Source organism: Gossypium raimondii, chromosome 9, assembly GCF_025698545.1.
Source record: "Gossypium raimondii isolate GPD5lz chromosome 9, ASM2569854v1, whole genome shotgun sequence".
NCBI lineage: Eukaryota > Viridiplantae > Streptophyta > Magnoliopsida > Malvales > Malvaceae > Gossypium > Gossypium raimondii.
This window is the reverse complement of record NC_068573.1, coordinates 10,968,108-10,991,179: the sequence shown is the minus strand read 5'-3', so window position 1 is coordinate 10,991,179 and position 23,072 is coordinate 10,968,108. Positions and strand designations below refer to the sequence as shown.

Here is a 23,072-nt window from a genome sequence, read left to right as displayed (position 1 = left end):
GATTAGAATATTTTTTTGAGTCGAACAACTTGAATATGATCTTAATCCACTACCCCCTATCATTTGGTATTAGATTTGAGCATTTTTTTAGTTGTTTCCATGTGCTAAATAAATTGTTGACCACCTATATACGGGTTATCGTTTATAGTTAAAATATAACACAAAAAATATAAGAGATAAGAACGACAGTGTCTGACTAGAAAAATATAAGAGATAATCACACTTTTAATTCACATACCAGGTTCAATTTGACCAATTTTTAAGTCTCGATCTCAGTTTTAGGTTCATGCGCCCAATTTTCGATCTCAGGTCCAATTTTCAAATTCAATTACCCATTGGGGCAATTGTCTGACTTGAAAATTAATTTCTAAAAATATCATATTAATTTTAATTAATTTGATTAATTTAATTTTACTTAATCAAAATTAATTTTCTCAAAAATCACTGAGATTTTTCAAAATTACTTTTTCAAGAAAATTATTTAATCAAATTATTTAGTTGAACAATTTTCACGATCGCCCAATTTAATTTCACATTAAATAAATCGATTCAATTTAATGATTTCCAAGGTCATAGAATTTCCTTCTGATTCAAATGCAATCCGATCGAGTTTTTGTTGAGCTAGCGGAGGGACCAATCGGACATATACAATTAGGCTTCAGTAATTGCAATTATGTCTAGAAACATCATTTTAATAATTCACAATTACTTAATCATGGAGTTAGTCTACAAGAAGTACCATGATTGAAAACTTCTTATTGTATACTCTTTACGAAAGCAATTCATCCAACAAGTTTGTCCAATGACCTCGTCATGTGTGTGTTACCCTCATATGATATCATTAATTCCTTTGAGTTAAATCAATTCACTCAATACAATCATATTTTATCTCATTGTCACCATTGTGTCTTCTTAATGATTAATATGATCATTGTTAACAAATGACTATGATAAATTGCATGTTCAAGAATAAGCAACTCATGACCACGTTCCATATTTATCAATCCACACAATGCCAATGAGAGGATATCGTTGACTCTTTAATCGAGTTATGAATTCCATTGTAGCTAGTAAAGCCATGCCATACACAAGTCATATACTTAACATACTGACTATCGGCTCGATCATCTTTAGAGTATAAGCCTCCACTTATATCAAAGCACATGAGTTACATACGCATGGTCAGTGACTAACTCAGGGTTTAGGTAAATCACACCATAAACGTCACAAGTGAATTAATTCACAAACGGATTCAAAATTAATTTAACTTGGGTCCAGTCCAATGTATCATTTTTTCAATGAATACATTTATGTCTCTACCTATAGAGTCTAACTGTTTCGATAGCCAAGACTAGTAATCTCCCCAATTGAAATTGTAGGTGACGTAATAATCCTTCTAAGTATTTGAACCAGATGCTCACTTTGATTCTTTTACGAGATTACAGACTCATTTAGATTTATCTTTCTCGCAATGTAAACAAATTGAACTTAAACAATCAATGAACTAATATTTGCTTGTCTCAATTTCGTTATGCATGCAAAATATGAAAGATAAAAACACAAAATACATAATAGTGAAATGTGAAATTAACTTTATTTATTTATTCACCGTTCAAATACATACAAAACAATTACATTTTTACTACAATATATGCACATTTCCCAACATAAACTTATTTAATTATGAATTGCTTTAATTTTGAAGTAAATTAACTAAGATGACCTTTTAATTTAATTTTCAATTTGAACTCAATTATTTGATTTATTTATCTAATTAAATAATAATCCAATAAAACTTAATTAACCGTACGCCATCTCTTGTTACTCTAAGAAATTTCAATTATTATGATAAATAGTTCATGCGATCTATCACTCCAAATCATTTATTGATTGGTCCATACTTTAACACGCATTCCATATAAATCTATAACAATTTATCAAATAGACTAATTAGCCATATATAATGTAGGTTAAAATAAAATGTAATTAAGTTATATACCTAACATACCAAATTTTTGCTTATTATTTGAGACACATTGATTATAAATATATTAAAGTACACAAGTCATACATATATAGTCATTCATTTACTCAATATTAAGGTAAGTCGCACAATGAATAAAAAAATCTATAAATAGATTTAATATTTTTTCATCTTGAGTTCAATCCAATGCATTATCAATCCAAATAACCACATTAATATCTCTATCTTGGGAGTCAATTATGCTTTGGTAGTCGAGATAAGTTATATCCCTATTTGAACTTATAGACAACATAATAGTCTTAACATGAGTTAATTGCTAATCATGCCTAAATTTGATAGTCACTATCTTATCAAGGTTAGAGATGAACATAACCTTTGTTGACGGGATTGACTTCATATTTTTGTTTAACTTTTCATGGTTTGTTATCCATGAAGAGGAAATGAGAGAGATTATCATTTCTCTAATCGAAACCTTTGAAACATGTACAAAAGTGATTGAGTTTTTTCAGGTGTTGAACTTTACGAATTAGATATCGTGTTTATAGGATTAAACTATCGATTACATAATCTTGGATTCCATAAACGATATTATAGCGGAGAGCGAATTGGTTTGTGGTGTTGACCATTTTTGCTCAAGCAACAACTTTGAGACTTTTGATAAGAGTTGAATCTTTTATGTGCCATGTTGTATGTGGGAGTAGAAAGTCGGGTAGACTATTCCTAAGTTGAGTGAGGTTTCTATAATACCTACGTTGAATAAAAAAAACAAAAGTTCTAATTTTTATTTAAATAATCTCTTGAAATTTGAGATTTAATTTTTTTAATTTAACATAATTTGATTTTTATATTTTTATTATATTATTAAATTGATAACACTATTATTTATTGTTGTTATGACATAACTTTTAAATAAAAATATTAAAATTAAATATGTAACTAAAATGTGAATTTTGTTATTAGTTGTACATAGTTGACTAGATTTTTCATGTAACTCAGATGGTGTAATTGAGTAATAATTTAAAAAATATATTGTTATTTTAATGGTAGGATATTATAAGAGAAATAATAGGGAATTAAGGAACTATCCTAAGCAAAGTATATTGTAGTACATTGTCATGCAGTTCGTGAATCACTTCATTTAAAGGCGAAGTGAAAACTGACACCATGTTTGGTTTGGTGTAATAGATTAGTCATTACACCCCTATTCCGTGGGCTCCACTAATCCCCAATTAATCTCGTGTTTGGTTTGATGTATTACCTATTACAGGCCTATTACAACACGGATGTATTCCTCATTTTCTCTGCTTCACCAACGATTAGCCATTCCGTTCCAAAAGTAAGGATTAGCTAATCGTTTCTGTTTTACCCTCCCCAGCCAAAATCTGCTGCTCCACCCTACCCTCTCCCTCCCAACATCAATAGCAGTTTTCTTCGAACCAAATCTCCACCGTCTCAGATCGCCAGTGAGTAATCCCAACAGCAGTTGCCAATGAAAATTGCCCTTTCTTCAAAAACCCAGCCCTAAATCCTTCTCCTCTTTCAATACTCCATTCGAACAGGTTGTGGCGTCTCCGTCCTTTGAGGTATGGCTCTGTTTCTTTAACTTTATCATTGAGCGACTCTTTTCAAGTCCAAAATTAGTCTACTCAGCTTTGAATTTAGGCCTATTTTTGCACAGTTACGGTCTTTTGGGGTTCTTTGTTTTTTGTTTTTTATTGGTTTGGTTAAATCATGTTCTGGTATTTGGATTTAAACAAAAAAAAGAGAAAGACGATGACGATTGTTAAGCCAATTGTGAAAAAGCAGTAGCAACAACAACCGTTTACCTTAAACATTTTTTCTTTGCTAAGGGTTCTTGCTTTTCAAACCATTTTTTCGCCATTTTTCTTGTAATTGTTTTTCTTGTTATAGTTCAGATTTTAGATTTTTTGGTTGTTGAGTCTTAGAGGCAGTTGTATTCAGTAATGGCTGGCTTGCTTTGATGCATTGCTTTTGTATATCTTTGTAGAAAACGAATCTGTATCTATTTTTAACACAAATTTGATTAGTTCATGCCAATGGATTTTTAACGTTAAATTAGTTATTGGCGTTAGAAATTTACTCTTATGCCTGGAAGGAGATCTGGCTTACAGATCAACTACTGGAGTTAATTGTGGAAATTTGTTTGATTTGGTTTCTTATAAAATTGTTACCCTGTTCTATTTATGTTAGAGTAGCTGAAATCTGAGGTTGCATTTGTCATTAAGAAATAGAAATCCAAAAAGAGAGGAAATTGATATCATCCCCTCCACTTTTTGCTTGGAATTGCGTGCTTCAAATGTTCACTAATATGGTTAAAAATTCATGTTTTAAAATTCTGTCTTCTTGTGAAAGTTTGTAGCAGTTTGTTGAATCATGCTTCTTGTTGATTTAACTTTGTAAATTCTGTGAACAAGTCTAAACCTTTACTGCTGATTTCAATGACATAGCTGCAGCTATAATTCACTGCTGATTCTTGCGATCCATGCATGCATGCTCTGTTAGCGGCTTGACTTGCAGTCTGGAAGGATTAATTCACTGCTGATTCTTGTGATCCACTGCTTCATTTTTTCTCTCGGTCTCAGCGTTTGGTTTGAGGTATGAATCTTGAACTTTTCATTTCTTTGCCTGCCTTTGCCTTGGATTGTGGCATGTTCATGTGTGTAGTCTTCAACCAGATTCACCAACTATATTATGTTTGATATGTGGTTTGAAACACTGAAAAATTGTACTGCTGGACAGTGAGATTTTGTTTGAAATTTTGACTGTTATACTTTGTTGTTTCATCTTGTTTTTTGACAAGTATAATAATTTTTCTGTTATACTTTGTTGTTTCGGAAAATCCATAGCCGTTGTGATGTGTTGTTAGAAATAAATTGTTTGGAAGCATTGCATCATGTTAAGGGTACTCTAATGATACAACAACTGAATTCGTATGTCATTCATAAATCCCCATTAAGGTAAACACCGTTGTTATAAGCTGTAAGCCTGTGTTTACATTCTCAACTCCCCTATTAATGTGCTCCCCACTTATCTGCAATTTTATCTTCTAAAAAAGGTAGTGATATTATTATGCAAGTCAAAGGTGGCAAGCGATATTTGGAGAGCTACATGGCCCCATTTGCCAGCCAATTTGCTTGCATGAAATGACAACCGGATGATAAAACTCGAAGCCAACCCTTGTTTATTAGGAGCTTCAATTTGGACTTGCCAGAATATTACTGTTATTGGAAGAAACTTATTAGCTTAAGGGTAATGTGAAATTTCTACTGGGGGTTGGTTATTTGTTCCATCTGAATTGGTTTGGGTTTAGAGATAATAATTTTATTGGAAATGAGTTGTTGAACTCGATTAATAAAATGTGTAAACCAAGAAAAAGAAAACCCAATCATGTTGGACGAACTGTTGAATAAAAGAACAAACAATCTCTGTTTATACAAATGAAAAAGGGTTGTCAACCTTTGGACTCTTGTTTTTGTTTTTGTTTTTTGTGATCCACCATGTCATTACCACTCTAAAATTTGGATCAAGTATTAATTCCTACCCAACATCCAAGCAGCATTATTGGGACCTTGTTTCCATTATTCCATTTCATAAACAATTTTGCGTTTTATGACCCTACCTTTTGCCTTTGATAATTGCACCCACAGTCCCCCTCTTATTATAGGAAAATCAACTTCCAATGCCAATATTTCTTTTTATTTGATTTGATTATTCAAAGATATTTCAATTTGTTTCTTCTTCTTTTATTTTCTTTTTTACCTAATAGAAGATGGCTTAGGGTATGTTAATTATGCGTTTAGGTCAAGTTTATGGCATGCGTTGATATATGGTTTGAAACACTGAAAAATTGTACTGCTGGACAGTGAGATTTTGTATGAAATTTTGATGCTTATACTTTGTTGTTTCATCATGTTTTTTGACAAGTATAATAATTTTTCTGTTATACTTTGTTGTTTCGGAAAATTCATAACCGTTGTGATGTGTTGTTAGAAATAAATTGTTTGGAAGCATTGCATCATGTTAAGGGTACTCTAATGATACAACAACTGAATTTGTATGTCATTCATGCCATTGGACACTTGTTGCATTAATATTGAGATATTGGTATTACACATATGCATTGAGAATGCGATAGGATGACTAATTGCTTAACAAAGGCTACAAAAGGAGAATTACAAAAGGAGATATTAGTACATAATTACTTTCGGAATTTATTAAAACTGTTATAATGTTTCAAAATTTAAGAATTATACAACATGTTTAAAATTAATTATGATCTTCTAGAAAATATGTTAAACTACATTTTAAAATTTTCAATTAAATTAACTTTTAAAATGAGAGCTGTAAAACAAGATAGGAGTATTGCGTACTTCTAAATATTTAATTTAAAATTTAAAACGGAATCCGATCAGTAACATAATGCAAAAATATACTTTTAAACAATCTTTAAAAACAATGACCTTTACCTTAAACTATTGTTTTAAAATGTACACATTATTCATATGAAATTTTAAATTTTTTATAACATACAGTATTAGAATATAATGTTTTTACATGTTTATGGAACATAAATATATTATAACAATAGTTTTGAGATAATATAAATTCATTTTGACAATATTACTTAAAAATAAAATTAATATTAATCCATACCACTTTCCTTCTTGTCTACTGAAATTCTATTACTCTAAAAGGAAAAAAGAATGCAATAAGTAAATCTGAATATATGGACTACTATCAAAACGTTTCAATACTTTATTAGCCACATGAAAAGCAAAAATTGCAAACAAAGGCAGACCATATTTTCATACCTGCCAATACACCAGTAGTCTCACTCATCCTCCTCCTCTTCTTCTTCAGCCTCTCTCAACCACTTTAAAAGGGGAAAGATGAGCAAATATTAACAATCTTCTAGATCTAGGCATATCATTAGAAATACCTGTGGAAATAATGCAGCAAACTCCTTGGCCGATTCCAGGCACATTTCCTCAAATTTCAAGATAACCTCAATCTGTTGGGCAATAACAGGAGAAAGGTTAGCGCAAAATTTTAATATAGACAAAAAAAAAGTCCACTATGAGATGTCAGTTTTGACATGTAATAAAAACAGACAAGTCACCCCACCCATCTGATGAAGTGATACATAGAAGAAATTAAATGTAGCAGTAAAACAAGTTCAAGAATCTTTAGAAATGCCCTATGGCAGCTGCAATCTCTGTCTGTTCCGGAGCGGGTAACAAATAATATGTTTTAAATCATTGTTGTAAGTTATATATATTTTTACAAAATGAAATTTAAATTTAAAATGTTATAAATTTAAATTTAAATTTAAATATCTTTTCTTTCATTATTGTTTGGGTGATTGATAAAGAGATGAAATTAAAGTTAGGACGATATCATTTAATAAATACTTTTTTGATTTGTGTGTTCTAATTTTGTGCTGTTTATTTTTATTTGATAATGTGTAATTGCAACTTCAATTCTTTGATAGTGTGTTCTAATTTTAAAATGTTGCAGTAATGGCTCGTCTGCCTTTAATTGCACAAAGTGTGAGGCGTAAAAGAATTGGTACTGCTGTGACAATTTGGTTGGAAATCTGTAGAATTGCGATTTGGTTCTTATTTAGAATGGGTGCCAGCCTTAGCCTACATAGACCAAGGATTAGGTCCTATACCTTAGATTTTTATGCAAAACGGGATTATGTGAAAAGGCTTGTATATGCTAGTGACGAGACCTGTATTGAACAAGTTAGGATGAATAGAACCGCCTTTGTTAAACTATGTGAGATGTTAGAATCGATAGGGGGATTGAAGTCGTCAAGGTTCATGCTTGTTGATGAGCAAGTAGCAATGTTTTTACATATCATCTTCCATCACCTGAAAAATCGAGTTATCAAGCATCACTTTAGAAGGTCTGGGGGAACTGTTAGCAGAGCATTTCATAGTGTTTTAAATGCTGTCATACGCTTAAAGGATGTGTTATTTAAAAAGCCGGAGCCAATTACAGCCGATTCTTCTGACACAAGGTGGAAATGGTTTAAGGTATTGGACTGAGTTTTATATATAGCTTCAACAACATTTAGTTGATTTAGATTTAAATTAGTATTCTAACTCAAGGTTTTATATCATGTGATATAGAATTACTTAGGTGCTCTTGATGGAACCCACACCAAGATTAGGGTTCCAACAGTTGATAAACCTAGATACCGAATGCGAAAAGGTGACATAGCAACAAATATGCTAGGTGTTTGTACACCTGAGATGCAATTTGTTTATGTTCTTCCTCGTTGGGAAGGTTCAGTTGCCGATGGACGGGTTCTTCGAGATGCCATTAGTAGAAGACATGGATTAAAAGTTCCTCATGGTAAAGTGTATAGTTAGAGGACTTTGAATTGTTCATTAAGATCAAACTTTGTGTGCTGAATTAATCATTTTTAAAAAAAATTATTTTATAGGTTGTTATTATCTAGTTGATCTTGGATACACAAATTGTGAGGATTTCTTGCACCATTTAGAGGACAATGATATCATTTGAACGAGTGGCGTCGTGGTTATCACCAAGTTCTCCGCAAGAGTTTTAATATGAAACATGCCTCAAGACGTAATGTTATTGAAAGATGCTTTGGCTTATTAAAACTTAGATGGGGAATACTTAGGAGTCCATCGTTCTATCCTGTAAGGGTGCACAATAGAATTATTATTGCATGTTGTTTGCTCCATAATTTTATTCGAACCCATATGAGTATTGATCCCATTGAAGCGGAGGTGGGAGAAGGATTACCTAGTAATGTGGTGGATGACAATGAACCGAATATCACAAATATTCATCCATCGGATGCTTGGGCTACTTGGAGGATGGAACTAGCCAACCAAATGTTCGATGAATGACAAGCATCTAGAAATTAGTTTGTGAAACTTTTGTGAAACTTTTGTATTGATTTTTGTATTGTACTAAACTTGTTGAATTATAATATAATTTCTTCTCATTCAGCATGTGTTATAATTTTAATTTTTTTGTGGTATGGAGCTCTTAATTCATGATATTGAACTTAATTCCTTAGATTTTATAAAGTGTTCACCTTTTGAATCATGATATTAAAATAGTAATTAATATAATTTGTTTTTTTTTTGTTCTTAAGATCATTATGTCAGGTGTTCCAGAATCAAATGCTTCTTCTCAAGCTTCTCGAGGAAGCAAAAGAAAATGGGTTCCAGAAGAAAATGCAGCATTAGTTTCCTGCATGGTGGACCTGCACAATGTTGGAACATTTAATGCTGATACCGGGTTCAAAGCCGGTTATTTGAACGAGTTGGAAAGAATGCTACAAACGGTTTTACCAAATGCAATGTTGAAGGCGAAACCTAATATTGAATCAAGGATTAGGTTACTAAAAAGGGAGTGGTCAATCGTCTATGACATGCTTAATGGCCAAAACAATAGCGGTTTTGGTTGGGACGAGCATAGGCAGCTCGTTGTTGCTGAAGATGCGGTGTGGGAGTCCTATTTAAAGGTAAGATTATTGCAAGTCTTTATTATCTTATTTTTACCAAACTTATGACTAATATGATTTCCTCATTTTTTTAGAGTCACAGAGAAGCCGTTCAATTCAGATATCGTACTTTCCCTTACTACGACCAGCTTACTACCATATACGCAAGAGATCGAGCAACCGGGAAAGATGCTCAAACAATTCTTGATGTTCTTGAAGAAATAAATCCGAGGATGTTCGTACTACATGTATGGATGAAGAAAGAAACTCATTCTATGATCATGTGACATCCCTTTGGATGACATGGATGTTTCACTGCGAGCCGCAAGCGAGATAGAGACCAAGGGGTTCCTCATCTTCAAACAAGAGAAAGAAGAAATCTGATGCTCGTGATATGTCTTCTTCATTTGATGAGGCTGCCACTTTATTGGCCGAAAACATCAAGGCCGTTGGCGATCAAATCAGTAAGAGTATTGCCTCGGAGGTGGTAGTTTAGCAGAAGTCAGAAGAATATCAAAAGATGGAAGAGAAAGCTTCAAATTTATATTCAGCCCTATGGTCAATTGAAGGTTTAACCGACGATCAGCGGTATGATGCTTTGAGTAAAATTCCAGATCATCCAACTCAAATGATCGTTTTCTTTAGTTTACCTTCTGTTGGCCGATTGGAATGGGTCAAAAGATTTCTTTCTCACCATTAAATATCAATGTTCAAACTTTTTGATGTTGTAAAACTATATAACATATGGATTATGATGTAGAATTTCATTTTCATCTAACCTTTTCTTAATATAAGTTAATTATGTTTATGCAGAATATAATTTTCAAGTTATATATTGATTTTAGTAAATTCATATAAGAACATTTTATTATTAAGAATTTTATGAAATTCTATATCATTATTAAATTATATTTAATATTAATTATTTTAAATTGTATAAATTCATATAAGAAAATTTATTATCAAGAATTTTATGAAATTATATATTATTATTAAATTATATGTAATAATTATTATTTTAAATTATACAAATTCATAAAATATAATTTATTAGTTATAATTATTTCAAATTATCTTTTATAGTATCATATATTATGATTTGAGTAAATCCATATAAGAATATTAATTATTAAGAATTTTATTAAATTATATATTTTAATTATAATATATTTAATAATAATTATGTTAATTTAAATTTTATAGTATCATATATTATGATTTGAGTAAATTCATATAAGAATATTGATTATTAAGAATTTTATTAAATTATATATTTTAGTTATAATATATTTAATAATAATTATGTTTAAATATGATTAAATTATTTATTATTGATAATAATAATCTTATTAAAATTTAAATAACAATAACAATAATCATTTACCAAAACAAATTTATGCTAAGGGTATTCTAGTCATTTTAGTCTTTTCCATTATGCTATTACACCTCTATTCCATTCAACCAAATACAAGATTGCTATTACGCCTCTATTCCATTACATTCAATCAAACAGTTGATTTGCTATTACACCTCTATTCCATTACACCTCTATTCCATTACGCCTCTAATCCAATACAGCGAACCAAACGTGCTCTGAAAGATTCGACATAGAGCACCAGCTGCTTTATTGCCTTCCCCGTATGTGTGAATGGTGCTATTAATGACATCATAAAAAAAATTATGGGAAATTGAAGTAGAAGGAATAGTAGAGGGCCAAAAACAATAATTGGCAAAGAACAATTTTGAATGATTAATTGTGCTAAATCAGCATGCCAAAATTGGACGTTCGAGATCGATCTTAAATCTGACCGTCCGATGACTTTCATCCTGAATCTAGCGGTCATAATTTCTCCAAAAGAAGCAAAAGCCCTTTAAATACAGAGAAGATATACGAAGTTCAGCTCTTTTGCTGATCTCGCTAATAATCTTTTTCGATCCAAAATTTTAAAATTCAATAAAACATTTTTCCTTTCTATTTTAAGAATATTAATTATTAATTTCTCTAGGGTTTCTTGATCTAGAGTTTTCTCCTGTTTGTGCTTTTTTTTGCTTCTCTCTTTTACTTTGTCGGCGAAACGATTGAGGAAGTGAAGAAAGGGTTCTCGACATAGGAGGAACAGTGAGCGAGCAGTGACAGACTGGTAATTGTTACTGGTTTCTTATGGGTTTTAGATTTCTTTTTGGATCCGGGTTTGGGTTTTATTCTTAGGGCGGGAGGGGTTTGATATTGGATTAGGGTTTTTGTTGTATCAAACTTCTTCTGTTGTAAAGATTTGAGGCTTTATCTGGTAAATGTTATTATATATTTTCAATTTAAACCAGTAAGCTAGTTTTTCTTCTCGCAATTTTAGCTTTCCATGCATGATTGAAATTTTGTTAAATACGAATTTCGCGTTCTTGCCTTTTAGGTGTTTTATAGAGTTTAATATGGTGGGTTTTTTTTATTAATTAATGTGGTGAGTTTGGGGTTTGTAAAGATGGGTAGTGTAAATAAAATTCAGGATCTGGGTAGATGCAGGTAAGAGCTGCTTTAATTGAACTGTGAATAGGTTCAATTTATTCTCGTGCAGTTTAATTCCTTTCCCATCGTCGGGAAAAATTTAAATCTGGATTTATTCACTGTGGAATGGGAGAATTTGGTTCCTATTAATGTTCTCTAGTGTTTAATCTAGTGAATTTGTGTCTTTCAAAAGATAAATAGTTCAAGAAAGTATTCACAGTGGTTAAATATTTTATATTTGGGTAAGTGCGGTGGGAATTGATTTAAACTTGTTTAAAACTTTTACTGACCTTTACTCTAGTAGTTGTAGTTAAAGGGTGGATTTATAGTTACACTAGAAAATCAGATGGGATAATTTTGCTCCTATGGCTGATATCTTCAGAGTGCGGCAATTAAGTCAGCAGCTCCTTTACACTGAATAAAGGGATATAAGAAGAAAGGTGCTTTGGCTAAGATGTTGACAAAGCGCGATAGGTTTGCAGGAGAGTATTATTGTGGCCCGTATGAGCCTCCTGGTGAATCAGAGGGATCTGGTAGCTCGGGAAGAATCGATATGGAGATTACTGCTTCAGAAGATTCAAGTGCACTGAAGAGAAAATGTATCAGTTTGAACCCTGATAAATATGGCACCTTTGGTGTCCGTACGGAAGTGTTATCACTGTCAAAATTGTCACAGTTTGAAAGAAAGGATTTGATGCATAGGTTGAGACATGAATTGGAGCAGATTCGGATGCTTCAGAAGAAAGTTGAGTTGCAAAGGACAAATGGGGTTACTGTGTCATCTTCCAGTGATATTCTTAGTTGCAGCAATGGACAAATTTTACCACAGGCACGGGATTTTCAGAAATCATCCATGATGGCTTCTGGACCTGGGAAGAAAGGGAATCCTTTGAGTGGCAAGGCTCGTGCGTTTAATCGGACTTTTTCAGGAAAATCTGAGTCTGCAAAACATGCTTCAGCATCGAACACCTCAAATATGATGTTGATGAAGCAGTGTGAGGGTCTTCTAAAACGACTGATGAGCCATCAGTATGGGTGGGTCTTCAACCAACCGGTAGATGTAGTCAAGTTGAATATTCCAGATTACTTTACTGTTATAAAGCAGCCCATGGACCTAGGAACGATTAAAAAGAAGATGGCATCAGGGGCATATGCAAGCCCTTTGGAGTTTCATGATGATGTGAAGCTTACTTTCAGTAATGCAATGACCTATAATCCCCCTGGAAATGATGTCCACATTATGGCTGATAACCTTAACAAGTTTTTTGAGGTAAGGTGGAAAAACATTGAGAAGAAGTTACCAGTTACTGGTACCCAGTTGATACAAAGTAAAGCTCCTTCTGAGGACATAGAGACTTCTAAGCCTATGCCTCCTGCAAAAAAGAGGAAGACAACCTCAGTGACCCAAGAAATTATAAAGGAACCTGTAAAGAGGATGATGGACGAGGAAAAACACAATCTAGGCAGACAACTGGAATCTTTGCTAGCAGAAATGCCTACACATATCATTGATTTCTTGAGAGAGCACAGTTCAAATGGAACCGAATCTGGAGAAGAAGAAATTGAGATTGATATTGACGACCTCAGTGATGATACCTTGTTCACTTTGAAGAGACTTCTAGATGACTATTTGCAAGAGAAACAGAAAATCCAAGCTAGAGGTGAACCTTGTGAAATTGAGGTACAAATCCCCGCATAATAAAGGCTGAAAATCAGTACCATTGCTTGCTTTTGATGCTTCAAAATACACTCATATATGTATGTAAATGCAAAGTGGTTGAGTTCTACTTATATGCTTTTGTTTGCTTTTTGGGAAAATTTCTGAGTGCAGCTAATTAATGAATCTGCACCAAGTAATTCATCCATGCAACAAGGCAAAGGTCATCTTTCAAATCCTTGTGCATAATAACCCCCTTCTGAGGTATGTTTTCTTTCTGACTTGGCTTTCTGTTTGACTTTTTTGTTGCAGGGAATGACCAAGTTGATGAGGATGTTGACATTGGGGGAAATGAGCCTCCTGTATCTAGCTATCCACCTGTGGAGATAGAGAAGGACACAGACCATAGAACCACAAAGTCTGTCAGTTCAAGCAGCTCTAGAGGTAATTGTATTTTCCTTCCTTTTTCTATACCTATGATTCTGTCTTCTTAAGTAAATGATAAATCTTCAGTCCCCATATTGTTTGTGTCCCAAATTATTTGTTTTCAGTCCAGCTCATTTACCGATCAATCAACATAGGGTAGACATACTTCTTAAATCTTAATTGTCAGTAAAATTACTGTTGGAAACTTTATGGCTAGAGAATGGGTTCTGTACATTTATGCTTCCATATGTTATCTGCTGATCTAGTCACTTTGGGTTGCCTATGCTGAACTGGTTAGTGACAAATAAACTTGGTTAGGTAAATAAATTTTGAACCCCCCACCCCCCCCCCAAAAAAAAAAGAAAGGTAAATTAAATGCGTGTGTGTTCTCTTCCATCTTCTGGGTACTGCTAATATAATTCAAGTTAATTATTTGGTTTCTCCTGCTGTGTTTACTATTTCTTTAAAAAAATTCTCTTCTGTGCAAGTATGTCTTATGTTGCCTGTGCCATTTCCATGGCTGCTTTCTTTTGTGATCTTTGCAGATTCAGAGACTGGCAGTTCTGATAGTGAATCTGATGATGCTAAACCTTCAGGTTCCGTGGATGCAATGAAGGTTTGTGCTGGTTCTATTTGGTTTTGAATGATACTGCCGAGTTGTTTGACCTTCTAATTGTTTGTTTGGTCCACTTTAAAGTTTTACGGTGGCATATTAATTTGCATTATCCTTCAGGTACGGGAAGCGGTAGAATCTGGGGCTCAATTAGATGAAAAAACAAGTGTTGACGATCTTCATAAGAATCGTGAGTGACCAAGTTTAATGTTTTATATTTCGGGATAATATAATTTTTTGCCCTTGAACTTGGCAACTAGGTCTCCTTTGGTACCTGAACTTGGCTATTAGATTCATTTTGGTCCCTTAACTCAAAAAATATAAAAGTTTGATGATGGCACTTTGTGATTGTGCTACACCATCACTTGAAAATTAAAAAAAAAATTATATAAATTCTCAGGTGATGACGTGGTACAATCTTAAGAGTGTTGCAAATGATGTTCTAATAACCGGACTAGTGGTTGAATCGGTCAGACCACTAGTTCTGATTCAATTGGTTTGATTGGTTCAACTACTAGACTGCAATAATTAAATAAATAATTAAAAATTCATAATTTTTTTTAAAATTAGAAAAAAATTATTAAGCCGATTCAATTGTTGGTTTTTGTCCCAGTTTTCGATTTTTATCAGTTTTGAGCAGTTTTCAGTTCAACCCTTTTGTTTGGACTAGTATTATCAGCTGGTTCTCGGTCCAACCAACCAGTTATGTTTCAAGAATATTGGTCATATCATTAAATCTTGATGAAATTCAACTTCAGGACTAAAATGGATCTAGTTGTCAAGTTTAGGTACTAAGGTGAACAAAAAAGAAAGTACAAGTAACAAAGTGGACTTAATTGTCAAGTTAACGGGTAAAAAAATGTACTATCCCTTATATCTTTTATGCTTCTATTTCCTTGCTTGAATGGAAAAACTATGAATCATAAATACTTCCCTGCATGTAAGTTTTGTTAATCCATATTCTAAATGCAGAATGTATGGATGGGTCGGATCAGCTTGAGCAGACTTCTCAGCGAAAGCCAAGTTCTGTTGAGTCAGATAGTTGCCAAGATGGTAAGGTCACTGAAAATAATGAAAAAAAAAATCTGTTTTTTGTATTAGAGTTGTGTCTCACTCTCTCCAATTAAAAATCTAGGGGACAATGCTCCAACAGAGAGACAGATTTCTCCTGAGAAGCTCTATAGGGCTGCTTTAATTAAGAATAGATTTGCTGATACCATTCTAAAAGCTCGAGAAAAGACACTTATACAGGTTAGTTGAAAGGTTGGGTTTCTGGAATTTCCTGTATAGTATACCTATATCTTTTCTAAGCATTTTTTAAATCATGGATCAGGGTGACAAGGGGGACCCTGAAAAATTGCGTCGGGAGAGAGAGGAACTAGAACAACAAAGGAAGAAAGGTTTGAACTTTAATCTAGTTTTTCTGTGTGTTTTCAACGTGTTAATATGTATGTTTCCAAAATGGACAAGTTTGGTTATTTACATGTTTGCATATTTTAATGTTGGCCAGAAAAGGCACGGTTGCAAGCAGAAGCCAAGGCTGCTGAAGATGCTCGAAGACGAGCTGAAGCAGAAGCTGCAGCTGAGGCTAGACGGAAGAGGGAGCTTGAGCGAGAAGCAGCACGGAAGGCATTGCTGGAGGTACTAGATGAATTGATTGTATCAAACATTTCAATAATTGGACACCCTTGTCAATTGTGGATTCAGTATCAAACATTTTTCTGGTGTTCTGTAGATGGAAAAGACGATAGAAATCAATGAGAATTCTGGGTTTCTTGAAGACTTAGAAATGCTTAGAGCCGCCCCAGTCGATAATTTGCCAAGCTCAGTGGAGGGAACATGCACGGATCACTCCGTAGATGGGTTAGGAAGTTTTAAGTTTGGGAGCAGCAACCCATTGGAACAGCTGGGATTGTACATGAAGGAAGATGAAGAGGAAGAAGAAGGTGAGCCGCCCAGTATCCCAAATCCTATGAATGATGCAGAGGAGGGTGAAATTGATTGAAATCTGCTTTGTGTACGCCAAACTAGCCTAGCATTAAAAGAAGAGAGTAGAGAATAGAATGTCATTTCTTTAAAAATCCTGCCTTGGTTTTTTGGGGATTATTTTATTTTATTTATAAAGTAGAAAATATAGTGGAAAGATGCTCAAGAGCACTTGTGTTGGATTCTGTGGGCAAAGGGGAAAACTCCCCACTGAAATTCTATAATCTTTTTGTAGTTTTCTGTAATTACAAGTTAATGAAAGTTCTATTTTTGTGTCTCAATTGAAATTTAATTATCATTTTGCTTTCAATTTTATCAGAATATATACTAAAATTTGCCAAATTTTATAAGCTAGAAATGATTTTGGAACCACCACTCTTTTGATTCATAAAATGAAAAAAATATTATAATTTTGGTTGAATTTAACTTTATATATGTATATATATTTCTTTTCTGGAGCTGATCGGTTCTGATTGGAACATTAGCTCTCTTCTTTAATAGACTTTGTTGTTGTAGTGTGGGGGTTGAGTACAGCAGCTGACTTTGTTGGTTTAAATAGGAAAAGGTCGGTGGATCATTATGGTACTTGTATCACGGGGCTAGACCTTTCGTCTCGCAAACCGTGCGGCCTTAGGCGATCCGTTTGCTCTAAACTCGCCTAAGTCAGCCTTTACGCCCAAAAGTGAGGATTCCTTAGAACTCCTCCAAGGCACCAATTTGTATAGCGGAAGCGATTGTGCCAAAAGAAGCTGTAAAAGAACAACAAAAAGCCAAGGAAAGAATGCACACAAAGTGTTTGAGTAAATGCTCGAGAATTCTATTACTCTTAAGAATTAAGTTACAATGGATGAATACAAATGAGGGGGAGGCTCTCTATTTATAGTTGAGCTCCCCCAAAACCGACGGTCAAGATATATTTATATCGACGGATGAGATTCACTATATCCCTTAATTTTAGGGATTTACAAGATTTGCCATATCAAATCTAATATAATCTTTACAAGATATGATTCACTCTATCTTCTAAGATTAATTACCATATTAGCCTAAGTTGCCATCTCTTCGCTATCGGGCCAACCAGGCTTTAATCTGACAGGCTTCTCCAATAATTCCTTGAATCGGGTCAGTTCTCGTGCGCTAAATGTTCCCCATCTTATCAATGGACCTCTATGGGGCGCATCTTGTGCCATGGTCACGGGCTTTGCACTTTGGCTCGTGACATTCTCCCCCACCCATTCTCGCAACGCCCTCGTTGCGACTTCTGGATGACACTGACTTGATTCACCTTTTCTCGTTGCCTCTACTACTTCCCGACTTGCCTTGCAATCGGGTTGTCCCTTCCTTCGGAACTTATGCCTCGGCTTTCGTCGCCTCTTATCTTGAACCGTTGCACTCGTTGGTACATTCTATTGGCAAGAAGTCTCCGCTTTAACTTGCCCCAATTTTGACTTGCTTCCACTGGAATCTCCGGGATTCTCACATCTTAGCTTCGTACCACCCATAGTCCCTTTGCCTCCTTGCTTATGAACTTTGAAAGGGCCTCTACGACCTTGCCAAGCCAACAAGTCAGAATTCAAAACACTATCAGAGTGTTTGCAATGTACCTTACTAGCAGCATTTACTCGTCTCGACTGTTTTTGCATCGCTCCTTTCTCCTCGAAGCTCGATGCACAACCCACCTTTCCCAAAGGTGTCGGTTCCACAGCCGGTCCCGCAGGCTTCATATCGGTCCCTTGCGCCACTAACACTTCCGAAGGGGCTTTCGTAGCATTCCGTTTCGACGATTTAATGTTTCTCCCATACGAAACATCTTCGACTAGTTGGATTGAAGATAACACCTTAGTCCCAACTTTCACATTCCGATGCACCGGCACAATACTCTTTGTTGATGGACCGGTGGCAATATGGATTTGATCGGCCCATGGTTGCAGAGTTGCTTGAATCCTGACAAGGAAGTTTAAGCCAAGCACAAAATCGTAATCATCTAATTGGATTACCTCGAATTCTTCCTTCCTCTTCCATTCGTCGATTTGTAGTTCCACATTACGAACTATTCCCACAGTTGGGGTTTTCTCGGAAGTTGCTACCTTGATCTTCTTATTCGATTTCCTAATCGACAGACCAAGCTTCTTCGCAGCCTTTTCTGACATGAACAAGTCCGATGCTCCCGTATCAATAAGAGCACTCCGCTTCTGACCTGCAATGTTGATGTCTACAAACATCAACCCATTTCCACCATTCCTCTTCCCAGGAATGAGCACCATCGAATTGACCCTTGATGTCTTCTCTTCGATAGGCTTCGTCTCTTCCTTCGACTCCTCTTTCTTCTGGGTTGCCGAAATCATCACTTTATTTGGACATTTTCGCGCCATGTGTGGTCCTTGACAAAGGAAGCATTTTATTCTCTTCCTCTTGTCCCTTGGGTTGTTGAATCCCCGCTTCGCACTCGTGGTTTCCCATTGCCACTTGTGCTATCAGTACTGTTGCCCCCATTGCTATGTCCCCCTTCATCTTCTTCATGGTTTCTCTCACCATTGCCCTTTCCATTGGGCTTAGATGACTCAAACTTGTCTTCTGTTGGACCAAGTGTAACACCCCTTACCCTTATTCAACTCCGGAATAGGGTATGAGGCATTACTAGAACACTTACACATGTAAACGTATTAAACCGAGTTACAAAATTTCATTTAAATTTAAACTCTTCAAATTTTTAACATGCTTTTATAATTCTTTATAACATATCCTCAAAATATTATATTCATAACAAATAGGGCCTACGAGACCCAATACTTACTCATGTAATTCAAAGCTCCATTTCCATTTTATTCAATTCACAATATTTCGTGTTCACAATTCAAATTAATTTCTCAATCCAATATATATATTTCAATATCACACTCTCATACTATGAAACTTTATTTTCCCATACGAGCTTAAACCATGATCATCACATATCAAAGACAAATGTTCTTGACATTTCCATCACATAAACCGAATTAATCAATGCAACTCAATGATATAATCATCCATATATCATTATTATCATATATATATCAAGACTAAATTTCTTATATATTTGATCAATTGCTTTTCAACACCGCAATAGTTCCTTCGGTACCAATACGTATTTACCATTCAATTTAACATTTACCGATTATAATCGGGCATATGACCATTATACACAATTCTTTCATACATTTTATTGTCCTCCTCCTCCTCCTCTCCATTCCACATCCTTTATGTATAAAACATGCTTAAATAGCATTATACATAATTTCACTATTCACTTATATTTAAATTCAAAGCTGTCTATTTGAGTCAGCATCACCAAATCATTTTTATCTGAAGCTACAGAGCTCCAAATTAAGATCTGTTAATTTTCCCTAAAACTAGACTCGCATGTCTTCTTTCCATAAAATTTTCAGAAATTTTGACTTGGCCAATTAGTACAGTTTATTCTTTAAATTCACCCCTGTTTCACTACTCAACATCACTGACCTCTCTTCAATAAAAATGAATTATCTCACTGTACAGAATTTGGATGATAATTTCGTTTATTTCATTTGAAAATAGACTCATCAAGGATTCTAAGCATATAAATTATAACTCATAATTATTATTTTAAAATTTTTAGTGATTTTCCAAAGTCAGAATAGGGGATTCCGAAATCATTTCGACCATGTCTTACTAAAGTTCAAATATCTCAAAATATACAACTCTTTTGCTTGCTCTGTTTCTTTTATATGAAAGTAGATTCAATAAGATTTAATTTCATATCTCATTCAACCACTGAATAAATTTCTACAATTTTTGTGATTTTTCAAACTAACATCACCGTCACTGTCCAAATCTATTCTATTCCAATATCTCTCATTCACATAGCACTATAACCATTTATTTTATAACACAATGCAAGACTTCATCACTTCAGTCACTCTTTTGTAACTTATCACATTTCAATCACATTCTCATATCTCGTTAAACATGTCGGTATAACAACAAATATTTGGGGTTTTCACATAGTACCACCCATGTTACTATTATCATTCGATACACGTAGTAGCATTCACATAGTACTACACACGTGATCAATTTTTACGGTTCACGTAATAGCCTTCACATAGTCCTATACACGTGATCAAGTTTTACGATTCACGTAGTAGCCTTCACATAGTACTACATACGTGACTAAAGCTTTTCGGTACACATAGTAGCCTTCACTTAGTACTACACATGTGACCATCATTTATCAATTCACGTAGTAGCCTTCACACAGTACTACACACGTGACCAAAGCTTCTCGGTACATATTGTAGCCTTCACTTAGTACTACACATGTGACCATTACTTATCGATTCACGTAGTAGCCTTCACACAATACTACACACGTGACCAAAGCTTCTCGGTACACATTGTAGCCTTCACTTAGTACTACACATGTGACCATTATTTATCGATTCATGTAGTAGCCTTCACACAGTACTACACACGTGACCAACACTTTCACTTTCATATAGTGGCCTACACACAGTCCATGCCACATATGTGATCATTTCTGTCACTTCATTCGTATCCCTTTTTATTCCGAATGTTCAATCGGGAAATTTCTCACATTTTCTCATTTTTTTTCACTAATCAAAGTCAATTCCTTATCTTTCTTGACTTATAATAACACATTTAACTTATTTAACACTCACATTATTCAATCCAATCCAAAAATCACATTTTGGAAAAATTACATTTTTGCCCCTAAAGTTTCACAAAATTACAATTTTGCCCCTAGGCTCGGAAATTAAACTTTATCCCTTATTCTTATGTATTATGACATCCTGAACATTTTTCCCTTCTATGACAACACCAAATTCCCACTCTAACACTTACTTATGAACATTTAGTATTTTTATCGATTTTGTCGTTTTACTCGTTTTCACTCAAAATCGCTTAGCAAAAGTTGCTTAACATAATTTCTAGCTTCATATTCTACCATAAAACATCAAAATAAACACATTTCACATATGGGTATTTTTCCAAATATAAACCCCAGATTAAATTATTGCTAGAATAAGCAAAATCAAGTTACCGGGACTCCAAAAACGTAAAGAACATTAAAAACGGGGCTTAGAATCACTTACTATGCACCTTGGAAGCTTGAAAACCCTAACAATGGCTCCCCCCTTGCTGATTTCGTCCCAATGAAGAAGGTGAGCCCAATTTGCCATCTTTTTCCCTTTTAATTCATTTTAATTACTAGATTACCAAATTGCCCCTAACTTAAAAATTTCCTATTTCACTTATTTCATGCCCATTTTTGTCTACCAACTTAACCAATGGTCTAAGTACCATATAAGGACCTCCAATTTAAAGTTTCATAACAATTGAACACCTTTAACATGTAGAACTCAACCTTTGCACTTTTTACAATTTAGTCCTTTTTACTAAATTGAGTGCCCAAACGTCGAAATTTTCGAACGAAATTTTCACAAAATCATTTAGTGAAATCGTAGACCATAAAAATATAAGAAAAATAAATTTTTCTTCATCAGTTTTGTGGTCCCGAAACCACTGTTCCGACTAGGCCCAAAATCTGGTTGTTACACCAAGCTCGACAAAGGACTCTGCTTCGGCCATGACTACAATAAGTTTGGTGATTCCTTGCCTACGCAACTCATGCTTTGCCCACGGCTTTAACCCATCCTCGAACCAATAAAAGCTTCTTTCTCGCTCAAGTCGGAGATTTGAAGCATCAACTCGCTAAATGCCCTCACATACTCCCGAACAGTTCCTTGTTGCGTGAGACGATGCAACTTTGCTCGAGCCTACTTCTCGGCATACTGAGGGTAAAACTGTTTCTTCAACTCTCTTTGGAACTCCTCCCAAGTCCCAATCGCGTTCCCGCCACGTTTCTCATCCGTGGACCTACGACGCCACCACAAGAGAGCTACATCAGTAAAATAGATTGAAGCAGTGTTTACCTTAATGGCATCATCCTCGATGCCCATCGCTCGGAAGTATTGCTCCATTTCCCACAAGAAGTTGTCCATATCCCTTGCGGATCGTGCACCCTTAAACTTCTCCGGTTTGGGAACATCCATTGCTTGTCGCTTCGGCTTTGAAGACAACATCCCATTACTCAAAGCGGCTTTGTAGATCACGAGCTCCCCTTTGAGCTCCTCTATTTCTTTCTTCATGGCTAACGCCATATCCTCGAGATACTCATCCCTCTCTGCCAGCTTTCCCGCAGTGGACTCGAGTAACTCATTCATCTTTTCCCTATTAGCATCGAGAGAATCCAACACAAAATCTCTGAGTTGCTCCTCCATTAAGTCAAACCCATCCGTGCGTCCCTCGACCAATTCAAGCGTCTCTTTCACGTTCCCTACGGATTCCTCGAGATTA

General features: G+C 34.6%; 2 protein-coding genes across 3 annotated transcripts; both read left to right on the top strand.

Annotated features, from left to right (window-relative positions):
• Nucleotides 1-3,101: 3,101 nt before the first annotated feature.
• On the top strand, nt 3,102-8,539 carry LOC105798422 (uncharacterized). Its single transcript, XM_052621158.1, has 5 exons — nt 3,102-3,567; nt 4,453-4,600; nt 7,523-8,046; nt 8,143-8,368; nt 8,460-8,539. The coding sequence occupies exons 3-5, from the start codon at nt 7,525-7,527 to the stop codon at nt 8,537-8,539; spliced, it is 828 nt and encodes a 275-aa protein (XP_052477118.1). The 5' UTR covers nt 3,102-3,567; nt 4,453-4,600; nt 7,523-7,524.
• Nucleotides 8,540-11,394: 2,855 nt separating this feature from the next.
• On the top strand, nt 11,395-16,957 carry LOC105798421 (transcription factor GTE8). 2 transcript variants are annotated; one of them, XM_012628475.2, is made up of 11 exons: nt 11,395-11,635; nt 12,377-13,675; nt 13,826-13,874; nt 13,964-14,095; nt 14,623-14,693; nt 14,811-14,880; nt 15,663-15,743; nt 15,826-15,941; nt 16,024-16,090; nt 16,201-16,331; nt 16,426-16,957. In XM_012628475.2, exons 2-11 carry the CDS (start codon nt 12,449-12,451, stop codon nt 16,693-16,695), a joined length of 2,214 nt encoding a protein of 737 aa, XP_012483929.1. In that variant the 5' UTR covers nt 11,395-11,635; nt 12,377-12,448; the 3' UTR covers nt 16,696-16,957. The 2 variants fall into 2 exon arrangements, with proteins under 2 accessions (XP_012483929.1, XP_012483930.1); XM_012628476.2 differs by lacking the exon at nt 11,395-11,635 and having other exon boundaries at nt 11,676-13,675.
• Nucleotides 16,958-23,072: the final 6,115 nt, after the last annotated feature.